Here is a 26,197-nt window from a genome sequence, read left to right as displayed (position 1 = left end):
AGGCTTGAAATGTTAATATCTCTGTCTTGAGTCTCGTGATCACCAACTGTTTTATATTCAGCCGATCTTTGCAAATACCTCACACAGGGTCAAATGTCCACCTCAGTGTCCAGGCGTGTGATTGTAAAGTGATAAATGCTCTTTAACAGCGGTGTGTTCCTCTCCCTGCACACACCATACACGCCTCCCTCCCTGAACCTCCTCGCTGTGAGCCGAGCCTCGGCGGCCGGGCCTCTCACAGCGATGACTTCACGTGTCAGAAAGCCGACCAAACTTGATCCTTCGCTCGTCAACAACAATAGCGGCCATTGAAGAGGCTTACTCACATGATGGGCCCTCCTTAGTTTCCTGTCACAGGGAAACCTCCGAAATGCCACTCAACACAAAGACTATCATTTACTCGGAATGAGCAGACGCTGCAGCAGAGCAAATAAACGACCGCTTCCTGCTGCCGCACGAGCTCAGCGCCGCCTCAAACCTCACGCTTACCCTTTTGGAAATGTTCTGGATCAGGGAGATTTGCAACATTGGATCGACGTTTTAAACACGGAGCTGAATGTGACTTTCTGCTGCTCGTCTTTAAGGATCTCAGATGATAATCACAGCTTTTTGTCACGTTTTTTTGTCACGTTTTTGTCCCTTTTTTCCCCACGTTTTATTCACATTTTTTTTCAACGTTTTTGTCACGTTTTTTTCATGTGTCTTGCCACGTTTTCTTTTTTTCTTTTTTCTTTTTTTGTCACGTTTTTTCACGTTTTTATCATGTTTTTTGTCACTTTTTTCACGTTTTTTCACGTTTTTTCACGTTTTTATCATGTTTTTTGTCAGTTTTTTCACGTTTTTTTTTCACTTTTTTGTCACTTTTTCACGTTTTTTCCCGTTTTTTCCCGTTTTTATCATGTTTCTTGTCACTTTTTTCACGTTTTTTCACGTTTTTTCACGTTTTTATCATGTTTTTTGTCACTTTTTTCACGTTTTTTCACGTTTTTTGTCACTTTTTTCACGTTTTTTTCACGTTTTTATCACTTTTTTCACGTTTTTTCACGTTTTTATCATGTTTTTTTGTCACTTTTTCACGTTTTTTGTCACGTTTTTTGTCACTTTTTTCATGTTTTTTTTTTTCACTTTCAGATCACTTTTTTTTCACTTTTTTCAGTTTTTTTAACGATTTTTCCTGTTTTTGTCATGTTTTTTTGTCACGGTTTTTTGTCACTTTTTTGTATTTTTTTTGTCACGATTTTTTGCATGAACTTAGACGTATCTTTTTTAAACAAGCCTCAGCTCAAACAAAAACAAGGAGCCGTTTCTGCAGAATAAATGTCTGTAAACCTGTCGATTATAAAGCTCAAACTGACCAACGCAGATATTACGATTTTGATTAAATTTCTCTTAAAGGACCAGCACTAGTGATAAATTTTCCCTGGAACTTCCCATCAAGAAGGTCCTGGGTTTGATTCCCGGGCCGTGTGGTAGAGTCGGGCTGGGCGATACGGACCAAAAGCCATATCCCGATATATTTAGGTTGAATATCAATACATGATTTATATATATCACAATATTTTTTCCACAAAGTGAGAGTCTTGAAATGAAATATTAAGTCAAAGCCAAATACGAGTAGTTTTATTGAAAACCCACTATAAAATGTAAACATAAACACTGTATAACAAAGCTCCATAAGGTGCACATTTAATAAAGAAACATCTTGGATAAAATAGTCTATAAAATAAATAGGTCAGTCTTTTTCTGAGGGCAGCATTTATATAGAAAGAGAAAACAAAATAAAGTGCTCAGTTTAAGAAACTTTTTTAAAGATCGGCTTGAGATTTCCTGTTTCTTTTGGTTAAAGGGACTATACAGAGTTTTTAAAATGTTAAAAATCTGTATTTCCTCCCCTACATGTTCCTCCATGTCCTAATGTGTAGAATGAGCTCAGACCTGTTCACCACAACTGCCTCGAAAATCCTGCACTGTCACTAAAAACGGTGTCACTTCGGCCCGAATTGCCGTCATGCACGAGCCTAATATAGAAGCTGCAGTTACACGTATGACCTGAGGTGGCAGTAGTGAGTATAAAATAGCGAACTAGCCCCTTTAACTTAATAGCTTATCTGAATTTGAAATATCCCGATATACACGATACGGTCTGATTCCATCTCATTTAAAATCTTTAAGAATCTTAAATATCGATATATCGCCCAGCCTTTATCGACTCGAAATGGAGGTTTCAGCTGCTGCGATCGATAACCTCACGGGGCTGAAGTTTTATTCTATCCTGCTTTGTGCCTCCGCCGGCAATAAAACCTATTTTCCGATTCTGGTTCTGATAGACATGTTCACCAATCAGAAAGATCGAGCCTGTGTGTCTCGGTGCACAAGTCTTTCGTGACCAGCTCGGTGTGTGCGGTTGTGTCTTCATTTGTTCGCGGTGGGGCTGCAACTAACAATTGTTTTGGTAAATGTTTGTGTCGATAACTGACCTGCATCACATAAATTACCGTATTTTGGGGGACTATTTTCTAGCAGATCACTCCGCCACCGCCTAGCTTCTAGAACCACGAAGCTGATGCTGCTCAAATATAAGGTATTTTAAATGCAAAATGATTAAAGCAGCACTAAGTAATTTGTTTACCTTAATAAATCCTTCCCGTAGTCCCTGTGGGGGTCATACAAGTGTTAATGGGATGATTGGAGGGTCTTTCATCTCCCCCTGGTGTCTCTGGACAGAAAACCACAATTGGAAGAAGCTAGCTGGCTAACAGGCAAAGCTAACTGCCGGCTAGCGTCACTTTAAACAGTATTTACAGCCAATATCCCTAGTGGTAGTATTTACTCTCTAAAACAATAAGTTAAAAAATTGCAACTTGCTACGACACCTGCAGTTGCGCTTATGGCCTCTAGGGCACGAGTTACTTTAGTACTAGGGCTGAACGATTAATCGCATTTGCGATTTTATCGCGATATTACACATTGCGATTTCGAAATCGCACAGACACGCGATTTTGACCCATGCAGCTGACGCCGCTGCCCATAGAAGTGAGTGTAGCAGCGAGAGACGCCACCGACGTCCGGCACCGGCTCCACCGCCTGCTTTTGTTTACTTCTCCGTCTACTTAAGGTGCGCGGTAGATCGTGGATGTACTGTGAAAATATCAGCGCATATAAAGCAGCCACCGCTCTCAGGACTATTGCTGTTTCCTCCGTTAGCATTGCGTTAGCTGCAGCGCTACACGCTCTGATGCTCTGATCACAGAAACGTTCCTCCAGATTCACACGTCTCGGCTCCACAGATGAAGCTGAGCCTGAGCTGATGTTCAGATCCTTTGTGGCTCACTTTTGGAGGCTTATGTTTGGGAATGTTTTGGATAAAGATAAGAACTTATCTCACAACCACTGACTAAAACACAAGAGCAAATAGCAAGAAATGATTTAGGCTATTTACAAAAAAAATCAATATAAGCTTATTGAAATGATGTGGCTAAATGACTATGTGGACTATTTGGAATCATCTTCATGTGATTATAAAGGACTTAAGAGTGAGTAACACTTTATTAAATCAGTAGTAAATATTTAATTGTATTGCAACAAAAAGTTATTAGCGGAAAATCGCAATAAAATCGAAATCGCAATATTATTAGTACTGCTTTAAAATGACTCTATGGACACAGACATGTATATGGTTAGTCTGGTGTTATAAGTGACTCAGGTGCTCTGTGGAGCGGGTCACACTGTTTTTAATGCAGGCTAGCTGATACCATAGACATGCACTAGCCTTGCATTAGCCTAGCGCCACGAACTCTTCAAATATAAGAACTGCATGAATTATTACAAAAAAAATCTCCAGAAATAGATGGATAACTGTAGGAAATGAGGCACAAATCCTGAAATATCCCTTTAAATGTGGTTTTGTTTCCAGTGTGACTCGCTCAAATCAACACAATTCCATGAAAATCTTTACATATTGAGGTCAGGAGACTGCGGTTTGGTTTTGAGCTTTCAGGTGATGTAACCCGACCTGTTTCTGCTCAAACCAGGAAAAAAAAAAAGTGGTGGAAAATTGCAAAGAGGCCAGAGCAGGTTTCGTGTGCCTGGCTTCTCCCTCCGGGGCCGCGGCTTATCTCTCTCTCCCCTTTCCAGTGTTTTTCAGCGCCGGCCCCGGGGCTGGAATGACATCACCCCCCCCCTCTGTTTGCGGTCCGGGGACGCTCTCCGCTCGTGGAGGAGGAGGTCAGCGCGGAAAACAATGAGGCGCGGACAGAGCAGCGCTGTCGTTTTAGCATCGCTCGCTTCTGGGGTTTCTGGCTTTCCGCCCTCTCTCCTTTCACTTCCCCCGAAACAACAACACCGACACAGGCTGACCGAGCGGGTCACAACGGGACGGAAATAGCTGCTTCTGAGAGACCGCGGCCGCCGTTTAATGAAGTAATACAATGTGCTCGGTCTGTGTGGAGGCTTTTGATGCCGACGTTTTTATATTTTTATGTTTTATTCGTGTGTGTTTGACCTTTTCAGTGACTTAGCGGCGCCTTTACCTTCCATCACAGTAGGTCTGGAGCGATGCTGTGATCGAAAGTAAAGGCGCCGTAACCACTGACGCATCCACCGGGTCACAATAAGGTCAGCACATACACATATCAAGCTGTTGTTGTTTTGTTTTGGCATTAAAAGTTGAGTAAAGCAGCACTAAGTAACTTGTTTACCTTAATAAATCCTTCCCGTGGTCGCTCTGGGGGTAATGCAAGTGTTATCCTTCATTTCTGGAGGCGCAATACAGACTAGTAGAATCACGTAGAAGAAGCTAACAAGGCTAACGGGTAAAGCTAACTGTGGGCTAGCACCACTTGAACAGTATTTACAGCCAAGTTTGAGTGAAAAGAATGATCTCCGTTGTGTAATTGGATGAACCATATCCCTCTGTCTCTTTGTCTTTTCTGTCAGCGTAGGATTTACTCTCATGGACAGTCAAGTAGTAAAAAAAGCAGCATGCTACGACACCTGCAGTGGCGCTTATGGGGCACGAGCTACTTACTTTAAAGGGACTATACAGAGTTTAAAAATGTTAAAATGAAGTATTTTAATAAGACCTGAGGTGGCAGTAGTGAGCTTGCTTCTCAGTGATGTACCTGAACGCGTTCATATTTTGGGTGAACTGAACGCTCAGTGTTTCTGCCTGATGAACGAACCCATGAACGCGTTCATTCTGGTGTCTGTGAACGGCATTTCCCGTTCTTTTTACGTTCGTTCAATATGGAGCCAGATTTCTTATATCAGTGAATATAAAACCTCGCCGCGCCGTCAGAGTTTACCAGCGGCTCCAAACTCTGGCAGGTCCACAGTGTAGCTCCGCCCCCACGTCAACAGCCCGACTGTGTCCAGGTCTGTGGCGCTGAACTCTGCTGTTTATGGCCCTGGCACAGGCCCTGGCACCGGCCCTGGCACCGGTAACCCGCGGGTCCACACGGTGCCACAGCAGCCACAGTGTGAGGCTACAAAGCGAGTTTCCCTTGTGTAACGTCTGTGGCTCCAAACTCCTCTGCTCTGCATTTACATAAACACACAATGTGGAGTTTTTTAACTACAAATTAGCTCCAAAAACAATCTTATTCACATGATGTATTTACCAAATTAATACACATGCAATTGAATATTTGTAGCTTCATTTTCCACTAAGAATTTAACAACAAAAAAATAATAAAATAAAATATATAATATGTTTGACTCGTGGCTGAAGTCAACTTTCTCCAGCTCTCCCAAGGTTGGCAAAAATGCATCTCAAAATACTTCAGATCATTGCTTAAAGATACGGAATTTAAAATATTTCCCTGAGAGGGGAAATAAACTTCTCACCTATTTCACCCCTGATCTGTTTTCATGCCTGAATAACAGCTCGCAGCAAAAAAAAGAAAAAAGAACAATGAACTAATTCATTTTTGGAACTATGAACAAACTATTTACTATAAACAATTATGAACTATGAACGAACTAGTTCATTTTGAAATTTGTGAACTGAACTTTGAACTAGTTCATGTAGAAAATGAACTTTCCCAACACTGTTGCTTCTTGTCTCTTTAAAACAAACGTTTGTCAGATGCTCCTAGTGGTTTAAAAAGGCATTACAGCTGAACCTGTGTCTCACAGAGCTGCAGATGAGACACATCAGTTTCAGGAAATGTAAACATGCCATTCCTTATTTGAAAGCTCAGAACGTCGGAGGCGGCACTAGCACTAAGTTGATTGGGGGCATGTGCTGGGATTGTGGAGGTGAGAGAGTCTGTATTCTTCTAGGATTTGGCAACAACAATGAGGGTGATCTGATGCTCTGATGGGAAATCGAATCAGTACACTCCTATTGTGAAATTTACAGTGTACAAACATGTCTGTCGGCTCTCAGTCGTACAGGAGTTATCCATCTTCAATGAAGGTTCTTGAGTCGTCTGCTCTACCCTCCCACTGCTCTTTATCTAGTCTGCAGTCTGAGCTGGAAACTTTAGTGTTGCTGATGAAGCCTTTTGGATGAAGAGGCGAAACGTTCGACACTTCAACAACAGAGTACAGAAGACGACTCGACAACCTTCATTCAGTCATTTTGAGTTTGTGTAAACCAGGAAACAGATCATCTTTCACTAAGATCAATAATCTATTTGTTGTTTCAGCCCTACCTATTTATGAAATATAATACCATGGTCTCGGTGAATACTGGATTCTGATTGGCTGGTGCATTATTTTGGTATAACCGCACACGTAGTCCGGTAGTTAAATCACTGGGATGTCACTCCGCTGTGGCGTCGCCATAGCAACGCCTGACACAGCTGAACCAGATAAAGGCGTAATTAGTGACTGACAGGAACGTATGAGATGGATTTAGTGTTTGCTAAATGTTTGTAGAGGAGAGTGAGCAGCTAGGTTAGCTACTGTTAATAACATATGAGCTTTACATTTCTATTGGAAACGGTTAAGGCTATTCATCATTTTCAGGCGTACATAAAATGATCCTGCATTGAAGCATCTTTGTCTGGATTAGTAAAGTCAAACATAAAAGTTTGAGTTGGGGGGGCCCAGGTGTGAGCGACTCCACCGCAGCTGTTTCCATAAACAGTTGAGCTGGTTGAGCTAGCTAGCTTTAGCTTCAGGTTAAACAGCGTAAAAGTGGAAGGTTAGGGTTAGATGTTCTGCTCCGGAGGGACAGTCTGCTGTGAAAACGTGAGATATCATGACACAAATGAAGGTTAGGGCCTGGGAAATGGTTTAACCTCTTAACTCCCGCCTGAACCGAGAGGATCTTTTTCCTCACGTCATCACATTTTTTTTCCAACATTTTTTTGTTGGGTATTCAACTCATGTCTGTAACTTTTTTGTAATTTATCACATTTTTGTCATTTTTTTTTCGTCAATTTTTTCGTCCATTTTAAATCAATTTTTTGTCACTTTTTTGTCACATTTTTTGTCATTTTTCTGTCAATTTTTTTAATCATATATTTTTTTTTGGGTCATTTTTGTCAATTTTTTGCCACTTTTTCATAAATTTTTCATCACTTTTTGTCAATGTTTTCTCACTTTTTTGTCATTTTTTTCCCCGTCAATTCTTTCGTCCATTTTTGACATTTTTCTGTCAATTTTTTTTATATATATATTTTTTTTTTCGTCAATTTTTTGTCAATGTTTTCTCACTTTTTTGTCACATTTCCATCATTGTTTTATTGCTATTTCCTCACCTTTTTTCCAGAAGCTTTTGGATTGGGGTAAAGCCAAACTGGAGAAAATGTGCTCGGTTCAGGTGGGAGTTATGGGGTTAAACTTTAAGGATTAGGGTTATTTGCATTTTTAGACAAACCAACTCATAAATCTATACAAACTCACAGCAGACGTCCCTCCGGAGCAGACGATCTAGCACTAACCAAAAGGTAAATAACTCCTGCCCACGAGTGCCGCATATCGGTGTTTCCTTCCAGGGAAAAGTGTTTCCGGGTTAGTCCTGTCGTGTTGTGATTCTGTGCTGATGTTGTGTCGTTGAGCCTCCGCTGCGCGTCGTGGTGTTCTTGACTCCGCGTCGTGCATTAGAACCGTCTAATGCGGCTCCGAGTTGTTTAATCCTTACTCAAACTACATACCCCAAAGACAAAATCGTTTTTTCCTGAAGATTGTTACTTTTGCTGCAAGTCTTGGTCTCGAAACGATTAATCAATTACTAAGACTTTGACATTTCAGTTATCAATTATTTGTTGATATATTGATTTGTTGTTTCAGTCTATTTTCTATTACAAGGTTGGTTCAAACAGTGATTTCATTTGTCAGCGTCTGGTCTTTCCTGCACCTTCAGACTCCGACCTGATCATTGTTCGGCGTTTTCCAGCCCTCGTGCTTTATCTTCTCGCTCACAGTTGTTTCTTTTTGCATAATCAGGACACATTTGCGTTTTTTTGCCGGAGAGAAACCCAGACGTCTCCTCCTCCTCCTCCTCCTCCTCCTCCTCCTCGTGCGCCGCTGTTGTCGAGTCTGCGTCCTCCAATCACAGGCCGCCCCTCGCCCAGCGGCCGCTCCCATTGGCCGACGCTCCGATAAAGACGTCTGGGAGCAGGACAAAAAGAGGAACGCGTTTAATCAGGTTCTGGCACAGGAAATGTGAGGAAAAATGGGGATTATTTGGGGAAATCTCAGGGGGAAAGTGGGAGAAATTGTGACAAAAGTAAGGAAAAATTTGGGGAATAAATTGGGGATTTATTTTTTTTTCTTTTTGAAAAAAATGGGGAAAACGGGGGATTCAATTGGGGAAGAAATTGAGCAAAGATGGAGAAAAAATGAGCAAAAATTGGGAAAAAAGTTTAGAAAAAATAGGGATTAAATTGGGGAAAAATTAGGGAAAAATGACCTAAAATAGGGAAAAAATTAGAAAAAAAATTAGAAAAAAACTGGAGAAAATTTGATTAAATTGGGGGGAAAAAAATTTGCAAATGTAGGGAACACATGGGGAAACAATTGAGCTACAATGTGGAATAAATTGGGAATGTGGGATTAAAAAAAAAGGGAAAATATGAGTAATAAAGAAAGAGCAAAATTAGGGAAAAATTGTGAAAATGAGAAAAAAATGTGTAAAAAAAATAAGAAAATAATGTTTAAAAAATGTTTGAAAATTTAAAAAAAATAGGGGAAAAAAGCAAAACTGGGAAAAAATGGGGAAGAAAATTGAGCAATTTTTTAAATTAAATTGGGGAAAAAATGAGCAAATATAGGAAACACATGGGGAAACAACTGAGCCAAAATGTGGAAAAAGGGGGAAAAGAAGGAAAATATAAGTAATAAAGAAAGAGCAAAAATTAGGGAAAAATTGTGAAAATGAGAAAAAAAAATGTATGAAGAAAATAATGTTTAAATTTTTTTTGGGACAATTTTGAAAAATAGGGGAAAACATAGGGGGAAAACTAAGCAAAACTGAGCAAAAATGGGGAAGAAAATGGAGCAAAATTGTTTTACTAAATTGGGGGAAAAATGAGCAAATATAGGAAACACATGGGGAAACAACTGAGCAAAAATGTGGAATAAATTGGGGGGAAAAGGGGGAAAAGAAGAAAAATATAAGTAATAAAAAAAAGAGCAAAAATTAGGGAAAAATTGTGAAAATGAGAAAAAAAATGTGTAAAGAAAATGTTTAAAAAAATGTTTTGAAAATTTTGAAAAATAGGGGAAAATAGGGAGAAAATAAGCAAAAATGGGGAACAAAATTTAGCAAAATCTTTTTACTAAATTGGGGAAAAAATGAGCAAATATGGGGAATAAACTGGGAAAATATGACTAATAAAGAAAGAGCAAAAATTTGGGAAAAATTGTGAAAATGAGAAAAAAAATGTGTAAAGAAAATGTTAAATTTTTTTGGGGAAAATTTGGAAAAATAGGAAAAAATCGGGGGGAAAATAAGCAAAACTGAGCAAAAATGGGGAAGAAAATGGAGCAAAATTGTTTTACTAAATTGGGGAAAAATGAGCAAAAATGTGGAATAAATTGGGGAAAAAAGGGAAAATACAAGTAATATAGAATGAGCAATAATGAGGGGAAAAAATGGGAAAATGAGAAAAAAATGAGTAAAAAAGAAGAAAATATTTTTTAAAAATTGGGGAAAATTGGGGAAAATTTGGAAAAATAGAAAAAAATTGGGGGAACAACCAGTCAATTCCTAGTACACTGAGAAAAATAAAACATTGGCTTAATCTGCAAATTGTTTAGAAATCATTTACATCTGCATTTTACTAGTTGTTCATAATGATATATATTCATTAGTCCAACTATAAATGTTTCATCTTTAACTGTGAACATTTTAAATTGGTTCAACAAAAAAATGTTCGTAACTTGAATGTTCAAAGGTTAATTGAGTCAATTTAAAACTCTTCATTAGCAGATATGAGCCAATTCAAATTTTTTCATTGAACCAATGTACTTTTAATGGCTTAATCAATGCCATTTATTGATTTCATTTAAATTGATTAATTTCATTAAAACACAATTGGATTAATTTACTTTTTTATTGCCAAAGACATTGTATGTACAAATGCAAATTGCAATATTTTGTAATATGAGTAATGTAGGTACACAAACATTTCATACTTTCTAATTTTTCAATTCTTGGCTCAAGGTTCAAAAACTGGTTAAACATTTTGAGAAAAAGTGTTAAAACTGTAGTATAATGTATTTAGCCGCATTTTCAAACACTTGTACAGCAAAACTGGATGAACAAGAATTTTCCAAAAAAACAACAACTGTGCAGCCAAGGTACAGCATAATAATCACTGCATCAGTCTCCCTGTGATCCGTGTTCATTTCTTGTTATCCAGTCCCATGAGTACCTTCAGGATGAATTCAACTGTGCGTTCACATTTCTTTGGGTACTTCATGTTGAGGCGTTATGAGTCCGAATTGCAAAGTCTTGAACCATTGAATGCAGATCTGTCACAATCTTCACGATGGGTGTTACGACGACTGCCATCGGCTCTTCCTCCACACGGAAATCTTGCTGAATCTGCAAAACATGAGTGGAATAACACATATTAGAATTTACAAATAATGCAATGATTTTCATGGTCGGGTCTAAACCCGGCTAAACTAAGCCTTAACCAGGTCAAACAGAGTCTGAATGAGCCACTGGTATTTTAACTTTGTAATTACAGTATGAGGGTTTTGTAAATAACATTACTGCAGCTGTAGATAAAACTGAAAATACATGTATTAAAGGGGAGCTCAGAGAAAGTATGTAAGTAAGTATGTCCGCTCTCAAAATACCCAAATCAGTAATAAATGTGCACTTCATGTTAAACACAAACCAGAATCTTACAATATTTGAAATGTCGTTCACCTTCTCGTTCTATGAAAAAGCCTGATTCCCCTCATTTTGTAAACTAAAGATATAAGATAATACATTCCTATGGTATTTGTTAATCAAAATATAAAGCAGCATATATATACACCAATTTTAGACAAAAGGACTGGCTCCAGTATTTACATGATATTGGTCTTTAGCAAAATGTCAGGTATTGCACAGATAATACTTGACCGAAGAAAAAAGTGAGCCCTTAGCTTGAGCACAAAAACATCTACCACGATGGAACACGGATGTGTCCTTCAGTGAAGCCTTTACATCCAGTATGATGTTTATAACACTGACTGTCAGTAACTTACAGCCTGCCATGTAATCTAGAATTATTCATTTATTTGGATGAGACACTTTTAATCCTCCATAGGGAAATAATGGGAGAGGAAGAGCAGTGCCTCCCAGAGAGTCCAGTCTGAAGTCACGTGTCACTTGTGTGAATAGAGCCCATTGTAAGCTCGCACACTTGTCAAAAAAGATCTATTTATTGGCTCTGATCAAATGTAAAACTACAAGATGCACATATGTTATGTAGGCCATTGATCAGGAACCCAGAGAACCAATAAAGAACCGATCAAATAGAGAAATGATTGATAGCACTGATGTTGCTCAAATCTGAACAGTTAAGTTTTGTAAATTATGTAAAATTGGCGGTTGTTAATACCAAACCTAATATAATAAGAGATTTTACAGCTAAGAGCACAAGCACTACAAAGACATGGTTATTTTCAAGCCCAGTCATACCTGATGTTCTTTAAATGCGCGTCCACTGGAACAGCATCACTAACTTCAGTACACATGGTGTATACCTGCATCCAGTGTACCGCTCATGGAAGCCTGTAAAATAATTATTTAACTGTAAACAAGTATGTACAGACATTGTAGTAATTTAAATATATATATATATATATTCTTGAAAATGTGTTGGCACAATGAGGTTACAAAACATTATGCCTTTCAAATAATGCATAGACCTACCTCCTCAAATGGAGATGACCAACAAACAGGATTCCTCGTCCTAGTGCTGGTGTGGGGGGCGGCTCCTGTGCAGATGAGACGCAGAAAAATACATTAATTAACTGTAAATGGTCTGTCATTTTTTCAGACTAAAATGCATATAGTCTTGTGAATTTAATAAATAAGTTACGAAAAAAAGTGCGACGCATATTAATGCTAAAATTATAAAAAGTACACAATAAAGAACAGCTGAACATTAATTACATTTACTGGTTCAGCTTTTTGAACAAACTGTTTTACAAATGACTTTTTTATGACAGTCACTTTTGGAAGTTGGGTCAAACATTTTCTGTCCTTTAATTGTAATTACAGGTCATATAATAGTGTTTCAACGCGATCTCCTCGTTTAGGGGCTCGTCTGTTGTTTATTATTTCATTAGGACTTTTATTTCTCAAACTCGTTGCTTCATGCGTGCTCACTTTGAGCTCCCTGTGGGGCAGCAGCAGCGGTGGAGGTGACCGGGGCGGAGGAGGCAGTGGGCGCGGTGATGTCGCTGCCGTTCGGAGGCGGCCAAGAGCGGAGTGGAGCTGAGCGAACAGGTGGGAGATGTTTCGTGTCGGGGCGCCTGTAGCCGCCGCATCACTCACCGACCCCGCGCACCTTTCCTCTCCCATGGCCCGGGAGAGCTGGAGCTGGGAACGTTCGGCCGCGCTCACTCGCTGTTTCCCCAGAGCCGCGCTCTAAAACCCTTTCCCCGCAGGCCGCGCTCACGTCCCGGTCTGTCCCGGTGCCACTCCTCTCTCCGCCCCACTCCAACAGTCACGCTTGTTTTGCAAAATAATCATGCACAACTTAAGCGCGAAGAGGAATAATAAAGAAAAAGAGTTCATGTTCTCTCTTGGCTCCGCTCGGCTCCCGTCGTTCTCAGTGAAGAGACGAACAAAGACTCGATTCGTTCGTGAACGTCACATCACTGGTTTAAGCGCTTGCAAAACACGTTAAGGAATAATATTCATGTCAGCTTAAAGCACAATAAAGGTAGATAGTATTTATTTTATGTGAGTTGCATTTCAAAGTCCAGGCGATGCAACAACACAAAATGGCGGCTGCGCTTAGGCTTAACCCTCCTAAGTTAGTGTAATATCTAAATCATAAGGGTGCAATTGGTCAAAAATAAAACCTTCAACCTAATACTCATAGCCTACAATATTTTAGAGATTTGATGCACAATCAATTTACTCAGTTTCAGTGCCAAAACATGTTCAATTAAAATTCAACTTCAGGAGAATTCTATCTGACGCCTCTGTGCATACATACAGGACACATGTATTAAGTTTACAAGTCTAAATATGCTTTTAACTTACCTTTTCTCGCTGTAAAGTTCCAACAGTGGGTCTGGCCAGATCTTGAGTGAAAAGGTCTTGGCCACATTTGAAATCTGGAACACGTGGTGTGTCATCTTCTTCAGCGTTAATTGGTAGAGTCGAGTGCTGCGGTTGTCAGTGCTGCCCCCTGTGTTCGATGGCTCGACGAACGATTGTTCATTAGATCAATTAACTTTTATAAATAACTGTCAATTTGCAATAGACCATTAGATGTACATACAAAAATGTATCAAAACACAATGTTCAATCTATATGGTTTTAATTGGACTAACCAATTTGATTTTCTTTATTTAAGCCAATAGCAAAGAATATATTGAATCAACAACAGCAGTGTTTCACTTTTTTCAGTGTACTGTCCCTGCACCAACAGCACAAAAACTCGGATCTAGAAAGATTGTTTTGGTTCTTGTTTTCCATCCGTGTCCGGGGCGTGTCTCTGCTTCGTCTCTGCTTCGTCTCTGCGTCGTCTCTGCTTCGTCTCTGCTTCGTCTCTGCTTCGTCTCTGCTTCGTCTCCGCTTCGTCTCTGCTTCGTCTCCGCTTCGTCTCTGCTTCGTCTCCGCTTCGTCTCTGCTTCGTCTCCGCTTCGTCTCTGCTTCGTCTCCGCTTCGTCTCTGCTTCGTCTCTGCTTCGTCTCTGCTTCGTCTCTGCGTCGTCTCTGCTTCGTCTCTGCGTCGTCTCTGCTTCGTCTCTGCTTCGTCTCTGCTTCGTCTCCGCTTCGTCTCTGCTTCGTCTCCGCTTCGTCTCTGCTTCGTCTCTGCGTCGTCTCTGCTTCGTCTCTGCTTCGTCTCTGCTTCGTCTCTGCTTCGTCTCTGCGTCGTCTCTGCTTCGTCTCTGCTTCGTCTCTGCTTCGTCTCTGCTTCGTCTCCGCTTCGTCTCTGCTTCGTCTCCGCTTCGTCTCTGCTTCGTCTCCGCTTCGTCTCTGCTTCGTCTCTGCTTCGTCTCCGCTTCGTCTCTGCTTCGTCTCCGCTTCGTCTCTGCTTCGTCTCTGCTTCGTCTCTGCTTCGTCTCCGCTTCGTCTCCGCTTCCCCCACGTGTTTCGTAAATCAAACCCCAATTAGCAAATATGGGGAATAAATTGGGGAAATATGAGTAATAAAGAAAGAGCAAAAATTATGGAAAAATTGTGAAAATGAGAAAAAAAATGTATGAAGAAAATAATGTTTAAATAGTTTTTGAAAATTTGGAAAAATAGGAAAAAATCGGGGGGAAAATAAGCAAAACTGAGCAAAAATGTGGAAGAAAATGGAGCAAAATTGTTTTACTAAATTGGGGAAAAATGAGCAAAAATGTGGAATAAATTGGGGAAAAAAGGGAAAATACAAGTAATATAGAATGAGCAATAATGAGGGGAAAAATTGGGAAAATTAGAAAAAAATGTGTAAACAAAGAAAGAAAATGATGTTTAAAAAATGTTTGAAAATTTGAAAAAATAGGGGGAAAAAAGCAAAAAATAGGAAAAAATGGGGAAGAAAATCGAGCAAATTTTTAAATTAAATTGGGGAAAAAATGAGCAAATATGGGAAACACATGGGGAAACATATGAGCAAAAATGTGGAATAAATTGGGGGAAAAGAAGGAAAATATAAGTAATAAAGAAAGAGCAAAAATTAGGGAAAAATTGTGAAAATGAGAAAAAAAATGTGTAAAGAAAATAATGTTAAATTTTTTTTGAAAATTTTGAAAAATAGGAAAAAATGAGCAAAACTGAGCAAAAATGGGGAAGAAAATTTAGCAAAATCTTTTTACTAAATTGGGGGAAAAAATGAGCAAAAATGGGGAATAAATTGGGGGAAAAAAGGGAAAATACAAGTAATATAGAATGAGCAATAATGAGGGGAAAAATTGTGAAAATGAGAAAAAAAAAGAAGAAAATATTTTTTAAAAATTGGGGAAAATCTGAAAAAATTGGGGGTAGAATATACAAAAATGGGGGGGGGCATTTATTTGAGTTGAAACAACCAAGTCATTTCCTAGTACTGTCCCTGCACCAACAGCACAAAAACTCGGATCTAAAAAGATTGTTTTTGGTTCTTGTTTTCCATCCGTGTCCCGGGCGTGTCTCTGCTTCGTCTCCGCTTCGTCTCTGCTTCGTCTCCGCTTCGTCTCTGCTTCGTCTCTGCTTCGTCTCTGCTTCGTCTCTGCTTCGTCTCTGCTTCGTCTCTGCTTCGTCTCCGCTTCGTCTCTGCTTCGTCTCCGCTTCGTCTCCGCTTCGTCTCCGCTTCGTCTCTGCTTCGTCTCTGCTTCGTCTCTGCTTCGTCTCCGCTTCGTCTCTGCTTCGTCTCCGCTTCGTCTCTGCTTCGTCTCTGCTTCGTCTCTGCTTCGTCTCTGCTTCGTCTCTGCTTCGTCTCTGCTTCGTCTCTGCTTCGTCTCCGCTTCCCCCCACGTGTTTCGTAAACCAAACCCCAAAAGCACTTCCCGATATTGTATTATCTGCCCTTTAATATTTAATAGCATTTGAAATGAAACTGGACGCTCTCTCCGGCTCCATCGATCTCGGCCGCGCCCCTCTCCAGTGTCACTGCATGATCTCATGTCCGGCCCTTCCTTTGTGTCTGGCCGCCGCCTCCTCCAGACGGGACAGGACTCTCGCCGACGGGACAGGACTCTCAGGCCGTTTAAAGAGCGGTCCATTAGTTGATTGGCTTCATGTGATGTGGGAGAGGACGGCTGTAATTCCCCTCAGCCCCTCCCTCCGGTGCTCCCTCGCTCTCCTCGCTCTCCTCGCCCTCCCCGTCCCGTCCCAGCCTCTGAGCAGCGGGACGGCCATCTGCTCCGGGCGCCTGTGCCCACGACAAGCTCCAGCTCCCGTATTTACAGTTATTCTGGTGCGGGACAGGCCGGGGGAGAGCGCCCGTTCAGCAGGGGGTGAGGAGGCACATGGAGAACCTTATGTACCAGAGGACTGGAACTTTTACTACAGTATACCATATATACTATACCATATATATTATACCATATATATTATACCATATATATTATACCATATATATTATACCATCTATATACCATCTATATTATACCATCTATATTATACCATCTATATTATACCATATATATTATACCATATATATTATACCATCTATATTATACCATATATATTATACCATATATATTATACCATATATATTATACCATATATATTATACCATATATATTATACCATATATATTATACCATCTATATTATACCATATATATTATACCATCTATATTATACCATATATATTATACCATCTATATTATACCATATATATTATACCATATATATTATACTACATATATTATACTTCATACAGGCAAATAAGAGATCAAATACCTGTTAAAGTACTCAAGAAATAGTGTCTTTTTATGGTGTATTTTTTAAATGTCGTTGCAGAACATCTCACTTGGTCATAATGTAAAACAGTGATTCTCAACTGGTGGGTCGGGGCTCAAAAGTGGGTCGCGAGCCTGTAGGGAACTTTTTTCAATATTTTCCATCTAAAACTACACGGAAACAAACTGGAGTCTGTTCAAATTAGTATTGTTGGGTTGTTTTGATCATAATTTCAGTCTTAAAAGCAAATCTACGGCTTGTTCATTAAAAACGTGTGGCAAATGCAATATTTTATGAGATATATGACAAATGACAGTTTTATTTGGGTCGCAGCTCGTCATTAAGGTAATGTCGGGTCTCGGAGCCGGACCACTTTAGAACCACTGATGTAAAACATTGGCATTTGCTGAAAATGGTTCTTAACTTTAGGCTACACTGGTGAGGTTCGGCCCTCGGTGTTTTGGTGATGATGAAAATCGGCCTCCGTGATGCAAACTTGCCGACCCCTGATCTACAGGGTCGTACTGAGGCACCTGTGTGATGTACATCTATCTCTTTTTATGGATACTTGAGGTTATTAAAGGGGGTTTGGCCGATATATGTATTTTTAAACATTCTTTCAAATAGCCTACAGTCAAACATTTATTATTATAGTACAGACTTAATCGTAGAAATGTGTAGAAAGACTCGAGGACGATGCTGATTTTTCTGGTCAAATGTCTGGTCTATAATCCTGAAGCTTCTAAACGTGTCAGTGTTGAGCTGTGACAGCAGGAGGCGCTGTGTCAGGGGTTTATTCAGGACATTCATGTTTAGTAGGTACTTTAGAGGAAGCTCATTTGAAAGACAAAAAAGGGCAAGTTTCTGTGTCTTGTGGTTCTGAAATTACGTGCAAAAGTCTGCAACATAAAACACATAAAATAGGGTTAGGGCTCGTGCTTCACAGCTAGAAGGTCACGGGTTCGATTCCCACCAGGACGGGGCCTTTTCTGTGTGGAGTTTGCATGTTCTCCTCGTGTCTGTGTAGGTTTCCTCCGGGCACTCCGGTTTCCCCGACCACTAAAAACATGTACAATAGGTGAATCCTCTAGCCGGTCCCCGAGCGCCGGCCCAGGCTGGAGCTCACTGGTCCTACAGGTCGGCCCTGCAGCTCTGAGGACGGGTCAAATGCAGAGAGTGAATTTACCAACGGGATTAATAAAGTAAAACTTAACCTTAACCTACTTCTTCTCCTCCTTCTACTTCTTCTCCTCCTTCCTCCACTACTTCTTCTCCTCCTTTTACTACTTCTTCTTCTACTACTTCTTCTCCTCCTTCTCCTTCTTCTTCTCCTCCTTCTCCTCCTTCTCCTTCTTCTTCTCCTCCTTCTCGTCCTTCTACTTCTTCTTCTCCTCCTTCTACTACTTCTTCTCCTCCTTCTACTTCTTCTTCTACTACTTCTTCTCCTCCTTCTACTACTTCTTCTCCTCCTTCTACTACTTCTTCTCCTCCTTCTACTACTTCTTCTCCTCCTTCTACTACTTCTTCTCCTCCTTCTCCTTCTTCTCCTCCTTCTCGTTCTTCTTTTCCTCCTTCTCCTTCTACTTCTTCTCCTCCTTCTCCTCCTTCTCCTTCTACTTCTTCTCCTCCTTCTCCTCCTTCTCCTTCTACTTCTTCTCCTCCTTCTTGTTCTACTTCTCCTCCTTCTTCTACTTCTTCTCCTCCTTCTTGTTCTACTTCTCCTCCTTCTTGTTCTACTTCTCCTCCTTCTTCTACTTCTCCTTCTACTTCTTCTCCTCCTTCTTGTTCTACTTCTTCTCCTCCTTCCTCTCCCCTTCTACTTCTCCTCCTTCTTCTACTTCTCCTCCTCCCTCTCCTTAACATAGGGCTCAGGACCAAAATGATCTTTAATCAAAATATAAGTTCTCAGCTTTGGCTTAACAAGACGTCACGTTTATACTTTTCAATGTAGCCTTGTTTCTAAAAATAATCTGGAGATCAGCATCAGCAAAAATACTCTCCATCTGTATCTATTAGACGGGTCCCATTTACAGATGTGTTTGGACATGTTGATGAATCTTTTCCATAACCGTGTCACAAACCTCACATGGTTCCCAACCCGAGACCCCGTCCAGGGCACCTACACTCATGACCTCATCCCTGTGAAGAATCCACTGGAGGAGGAGAAGAAGTAGTGGAAGGAGAAGGAGTAGTAGGAGGAGAAGAAGTAGTAGGAGGAGAAGAAGTAGTAGGAGGAGAAGAAGTAGTAGGAGGAGAAGAAGTAGTAGGAGGAGAAGAAGTAGTAGGAGGAGAAGAAGTAGTGGAAGGAGGAGGAGAAGTAGTGGAAGGAGAAGAAGTAGTGGAAGGAGGAGAAGTAGTGGAAGGAGGAGAAGAAGTAGTGGAAGGAGGAGAAGAGAAAAGAGGAGAAGGAGAAGGTTAAGGTACTTTATTAATCCCCGTTGGGAAATGATGTTTGTCTGAGATGCAGAGCCTGGTTCCTCCCGGTTCCTCCCGGTTCCTCCCGGTTCCTCCCGGTTCCTCCCGGTTCCTCCTGGTTCCTCCCGGTTCCTCCTGGTTGTTTCTGCCTCCGCCTCCTCAGTGGCATCTGCCCGGAGAGGCCGTGTGTGACCAGAGGAACAGGAAGTGTCCGGGCCTTGACTCCGTGACTCCGCCCCCCCCAGCAGGGCCTTGACTCCGTGACTCCGCCCCCCAGCAGGACTCCTTTGTGGCCCGGCCCGGCCGACACGTGTCCCGCTGCTGCTTCCTCTTTCACTCGCAGCCGTGCCAATTACGTGCTTTTGAAGTGACCCAGTTCTCGTTTTAATAAGGCTCCTGCAAAGCCAGCGCCTTCAGCTCCTCCCGTGTCAGTCGCTTTAATCTTATTAGAGGCGCATCCACATCGTCCCATATGTGTCTGAAATGTTAAAGTGAAGCTGAGGGTTTTTGAGAAAAGCCATAAAAACACACATGCAGATACACAGTGGAGATTATTTTTTACGTGGGCTTTGAAATGGCCGTCAGAAAACACCCATGTGCTTTGTCAGGCATCGAGACGGACGTGATCGACATAAATCTGTATTTCATAATCAAAAAAACCAAACTGTGACTGAGCAGGATGTGGGCCGACCTGAGGAGCATGTTTTTGGAGGTGGAGGAAACCGGACTACAGCCTTCAGTCTCGATGCAGCACCTCCTGGGTTTGTCCCTGTTTCAGAGCGTGGTGTCCTGCACTGGTCAGCTCCTCCAGCGCAGCTCCCTCCGCTCCACAACAGTCTTTCACCATCTCCTGGGACGAGCGTAGCAGATGAATATAATCTGTTTTACTCTCCAGTGAATGAACATTAGCAGAACAATAGTAGGGATATTGCTGGGTTTCAGGTGCAGTGTTAATTTTGACAACATATTTTATTTTAGTTTTAGTCTTTTGACTAAAATGGAGTTTAATTTTAGTCGAGATTTAGTCAAAAAAATCTTTTCAAATTTAGTCTAGTTTTGGTCGACTAAAATTAAGACTAATTGAGTGGACTTTGCATTGATAATATTGATTCTAATCATGTTTAATGTTGTTCCTCTGCTTCATGTTTCTGCTCCACATGAACAAAGCTCAGAGCTGATCCTTTAAACATGATCTGAGGCTCTTTCAGACGCTCAATACAAGTTTGGATGATTTTAGTCTCTCCTTTTCATTTTTATTTAGTCTGATTTTAGTCGACTCAAATATCTGGACATTTTAGTCACAGTTTTAGTCTCATGAGAAATTTTTAATTTAGTTTTAGTCCAATTTTAGTCACAAAAATATCACTTTGACTAAAATTAAGACGAAATTAACTCTGCTTTGTTGCCTTTGGACTGTACAATAAGACTGTGAAGTAACATGTGCAATAATCTCTGTATCAGCTGCACTTTATTAACTCTGAGTGATCTTCTTGAACGCCGACTAACAAGTGAATTTCTCCTTTGTGAGATCAATAAAGGATTGTCTTATCCTATCTTAATGAAGGTAGAAAAGCGCTACATAAGTTGAAACCATTTACCGCTTAAGGACTCGCGTGTCTTTAGCTCATAAGCTAACGTTTCCATCATGGCTCGTACGGACTAATCTGCTGAATCTCACAAAAACAGGGTAAAGATGGACAAAAGTGTCCAGTAAAACAATGTGTAACTACAAGGGTTTTCAGATAAAGGCAAAACAACCCGCCGCTGTACCAAGAGAGACGGAAGCTGCTGCTTGTTTACGTTTCACTTAGGCCTATGTACCGTAAAAGACTTTATTATTTATTTACCACAGAATCACAACACAACAGGACTAACCCTGCGGTGGAGTCGCTCACACCTGGGCCCCCCCAACTCAAACTTTTATGTTTGACTTTACTAATCCAGACAAAGATGCTTCAATGCAGGATCATTTTATGTACGTCTGAAAATGATGAATAGCCTTAACCGTTTCCAATAGAAATGTAAAGCTCATATGTTATTAACAGTAGCTAACCTAGCTGCTCACTCTCCTCTACAAACATTTAGCAAACACTAAATCCATCTCATACGTTCCTGTCAGTCACTAATTACGCCTTTATCTGACTCAGCTGTGTCAGGCGTTGCTATGGCGACGCCACAGCGGAGTGACATCCCAGTGATTTAACTACCGGACTACGTGTGCGGTTACACCAAAATAATGCACCAGCCAATCAGAATCCAGTATTCACCCAGACCATGGTGTAAATTAAATCTAAAAGCTTCTTGACCTGAAAGCTCAGGCCCTGTAGGCCAATGCAATGCCTCATTTGAAAGCTAAGACCTCCAAAACTGATCGAAGCTTTTTTTGTTGCATTGTCGTGTTTTATGTCATGTTTGTGTCACATTTTTAATGCATTTTTGTCGCTTTCTGTTGCTCTTTTATGGCTTTTTAAAACTTGTGTTTGTTGTTGTTGCTCTTTTGTTGTTTTTTGTCATGTGTTTGTTTACAGTCTATAAGCAAGTGCAGTGTCTCATTTGAAAGCTGAGAATTTGTCGTTAGTGAAAACATGTGCAGGTCAGGGCTGCAATTAACGATTATTTTGTTAATCAATTATTTCAACGATTAATCGATTACTCGCTTGGCTGTGAAAGGTTCATGGAAATAGTATTTTTTCACATTTTTCGACCACATGGAGCTAAAATGGCGCCGCTTGAGGACGTGTTGATGGAGCAAACTTAAAGGGAACGTTTGTAGGAGACGCTTTGTCTCATCCAATCAGAAAGCGGAATGAGCACAAAGACAAATATTTATAATGATTGTACAAAACACTACAGACCCGAACTTCAAAAACAAAGTAGGTTTTCATCAAAAATACAAAATTGTCATGTTTTTTTGCTTTATTTGAGCTTGTGTTTACTAGAAAATGATTAATTGATTATTTAAATCAGGGGGAGGCAGCGTCGTCAGGCCCGGGGGCCAAATCCAGCCCTCCAGCACAGAACCTCTGGCCCCCAAGATGATTTTGAGAAATATTATTATGGAAATAAGAGATCAAATACTTCTTTTCTTACATTCATTGTGTCTTCTTGAGTGATAAACTTTTTGGTTTCTTTTTAAACTAGGTTGAAACAAACAAAAGCTGTTCAATTACCTTACGCGTTTCGACGGACAAGGGAACCACTTCCGTCTTCGTCAGAGGCGTCTCCCGACGTGCCTGATGCGTCTCTTATTGGGATGTTGGGAGACGCCTCTGACGAAGACGGAAGTGGTTCCCTTGTCCGTCGAAACGCGTAAGGTAATTGAACAGCTTTTGTTTGTTTCAACCTAGTTTCTTTTAAAAAGAAACCAAAAAGTCTAGATCAAATACTTGTTAAAGTGCTCTTAAAATGCCAGAAATAGTCAGTATTTTAGAAATGTCCTGACAGAACATCCCGCTTGGTCAGATATAATGTTAAACAGTGATTCTCTACTGGTGGGTCGGGGCCATAAAGTGGGTCACGGAACCATTTTCAGTGGGTCGCGAGTATAAAGGGAACTTTTATTCAATATTTTCCATCTGAAACTGCACAGAAACACTAACTGTGTCTGTTATAATGAATGGCATTTGTAGATACAGTTCTTTACTTTAGGTACAATGTTGAGGTTCGGCCCTTGGGTGTTTTGGCGATGATGAAAGTCGGCCTCCACGACGAAAACTTACCTCCCCCTGATTTAAATAGTTGGAACTATTTTAGTCATCAGCTGTCGATTAATGGATCAGTTGTTTCAGCCCTACACTGCAAAAAGTAATGAACTAGATCAGTATAAACATCTCAGTTTGAGCACAATAATCCACATTTGAGCTGTTTTGACTGGTTAAGAAGTTGTTGGGCATTTGTCCCGGATTATTTCACTTGTTCTGAGATGTTTCTGACTCGTTTCGATACGTTTCGTCCTTATTTCAGGTCATTTTCTTTGCCAATGGGGAAAGAAAATTGGTCTTATCTCATTGGCAATTTTACGTTCTTATTTCAAGCGAGATTTACCCTAGAACTGGTCTGAAATGTCCTCAAACAAGCAAAGCAAACTCGGTCCGATCAGGAAAAGTGTCTAAATGAGTGAAAACCGCTCAAAACAAGAAACATTTCCTCAATTCAACTCATTTAAGCCAATGTCCAGGTGGTCGATTACAGATAACATAAGTATCAGAAGCTAAACATCTGGATCTGTGCATCTGCAGCTGTGAGCTCAGTCTCCATCGTCTCCTCCAGTGTTCATTCATGTTCCTCCATGTTCCTCGGGTCATTGTGTCTGAGGCCACAGTGCAGTCGTGTCTGAAGCGAGCGGGGGCTGTGGTGTATTAAAGCCTGAATGCTTTGATTCAGCGAGCGGCAGCTGCTGGTGTGTGCGGGTCAGTCAGTGTGTTAATGGTAATCCTGCAGATCCTCACGACTTATCCCTGATCCTTTATGACTGCGTTTGTCAGGCAAAATAATCACTCCCCCAGATTACATAACGCCGCACCAGGACCCGGCATATCTGATGAGGAGGTTCATCTGACACAGGAGGGGGCGGGGTCCTGGGCTGGGCTGGATCGAATACAGTTAAAGGGTCTTTGGAGTTGGCACAGAGAAAGAAGAGAGGCTGTAGGTTCTTGCATTAGGTTCTACACTTGTTGAGATGTTGTTGTTGATGTTGTTGTGATGTGTGCTTGGGCAGGACACTCCCCACCTGGCCTGTATTCCAGTTCCCCCTCCTCACCTGGGGTGTATTCCAGCCCCTCCTCACCGCTCTGAGGTCTCACTGCTTCGTCCTCCTGCTGTGGCGCCTCATTGACCCTGTTTTCTCCTCTCTCCGCAGTGGTGATGTCCTGAACCGCCCCCCCCCAGCCCCGCGAAGGACGTGCCAGTGCGGCCCGCGGCTCATGGGAGCCGGAGCGGCGCCATGAGTGCTCGTGATGGCGTGGGCGGAGGCGGCGTGGGCGGCATGGGCACCCTGGGCAGACGGCAGCGCTTCGAGAACTCCGAGTGCACCGTGCGCATCTACCCGGGCGCCCTGGCCGAGGGCACCATCTACTGCCCCATCAGCGCCCGCAAGACCACCACCGCCGCAGAGGCCATCGAGAGGGTCATCGACCGGCTGCGGCTGGACCGCACCAAGTGCTACGTCCTGGCCGAGGTCAAGGAGTTCGGGGGCGAGGAGTGGATCCTGAACCCCAACGACTGCCCCGTGCAGAGGATGATGCTGTGGCCCCGCGTGGCGCTGGAGCACCGGCCGCTGTCCGGAGGGGACGACTACCGCTTCCTCCTGCGGCTGAAGAACCTGGACGGCTCCATCCACTACGGCGGCAGCCTGCAGATGTGGCTGCAGGTGACGGAGGAGCGCAGGAGGATGGTGGAGCGCGGCCTCCTGCCTCAGCCCGACTCCCAGGGCGACTTCGCCGACCTGTGCTGCCTGCCCGAACTCAACGAGCGCTCGCTGCTGGACAACCTGCGCTCGCGCTTCCGCCAGGAGAAGATCTACACCTACGTGGGCAGCATCCTCATCGTCATCAACCCCTTCAAGTTCCTGCCCATCTACAACCCCAAGTACGTGAAGATGTACGACAACCACACGCTGGGGGAGCTGGAGCCGCACATCTACGCCGTGGCGGACGTGGCCTATCACGCCATGCTGCAGCGGCAGAGCAACCAGTGCATCGTGATCTCCGGGGAGAGCGGCTCCGGCAAGACGCAGAGCACCAACTTCCTCATCCACCACCTGACGGCGCTCAGTCAGAAGGGCTACGCCAGCGGGGTGGAGCAGATCATCCTGGGGGCCGGGCCCGTGCTGGAGGTAAGACGCGGAGCTGCTGAACTCGGGTACAATCCTTCGAGCGCTGATTAGAGTAAAGCGTTTTCATGTCAGGCGAGCAGTTGTTTGCATTGTCATGAAAGTCGTGCTCCCTGAAAGTTGTGAAACATAATTATGAACTCATTGCTGTTCTTCCTGAACTTAGTAGTTTGGACACAACTCATAGTAGTTTTTGTTCGTAAACAGAAATATCAGGTATGATGCCACGTTCAGACCGCTCGCTTCTTGGGCCCCGAGTTGGACGTTTTTGCTTACTGAAGTCAGACGCTCGAGCCGCGCGTCAGCTCAGAGTGCGTTCGTAGCCATCTTGGAAGCAGCTGAAAACTCCAGTTGTCTGGAGGCTAACTAGTCTCCCTCTTTACTCCTGGATCTTTAGCTAAACCCCCATGGTCTCCGCAGGATCTCCCCAGTGTTTAAGCTCATATCCAGCCCATACAGTTGAAGGGATATTGGTGGCAAGTGGCTAATGGCCCAGTTCGCCCGGTTAGCTTGTTACAACCGCCTACAGCTCATTGTTGATTTAAAAGTCTGCGATAAACCACAAATGTGTCAAGTCCAGCTCAGTGTGTGATCATCGTAAAGGCTGCTCTATGCAGTTAAGGGCTTTATTGACGTTATTAGTGCATAATACTTGTTTTCACAGGGTCAATGCAAGCAAGTTGTTTGCTGCTAAGCGGCTAGCATAGAAATGATTATTTCTATGTGCAGCTCCGGGAGAAAACATCGACTACGGCCCATTGTAGATGAAATGTGAGCAATAAACTTAAAAATCAACATGCTCGGCTCAGTGTGTGATCCTTGTTGTTGCTTTATGTAGATGGGGCTTACTCAACTTTATTCGTGCATATTTCTGGTTTTCACATTAGCTCGTAGCATTTTTCGGAAAGCTCTGTGCATCATCAAGGCACAAACACATTCCCAG

The 26,197-nt window shown here is 42.0% G+C and overlaps 1 protein-coding gene across 3 annotated transcripts in view; it reads left to right on the top strand.

Moving 5' to 3' along the window:
• The window catches only part of myo9aa (myosin IXAa), a 338,748-nt gene that overhangs the window by 69,740 nt on the left and 242,811 nt on the right, over positions 1-26,197 (top strand). For all 3 annotated transcript variants that reach the window (XM_079554645.1, XM_079554646.1, XM_079554644.1), the window contains exon 2: positions 24,283-25,257. In XM_079554645.1, the coding sequence (XP_079410771.1) occupies positions 24,367-25,257 (891 nt within the window). In that variant the 5' untranslated portion in view covers positions 24,283-24,366. The remainder of the gene's footprint in view (positions 1-24,282; positions 25,258-26,197) is intronic.

The sequence above is a fragment of the Gobius niger genome, assembly GCF_951799975.1.
Source record: "Gobius niger genome assembly, chromosome: 4".
NCBI lineage: Eukaryota > Metazoa > Chordata > Actinopteri > Gobiiformes > Gobiidae > Gobius > Gobius niger.
Note: the sequence above shows the minus strand (reverse complement) of the source record. Positions and strands in the feature narration are given on the sequence as shown.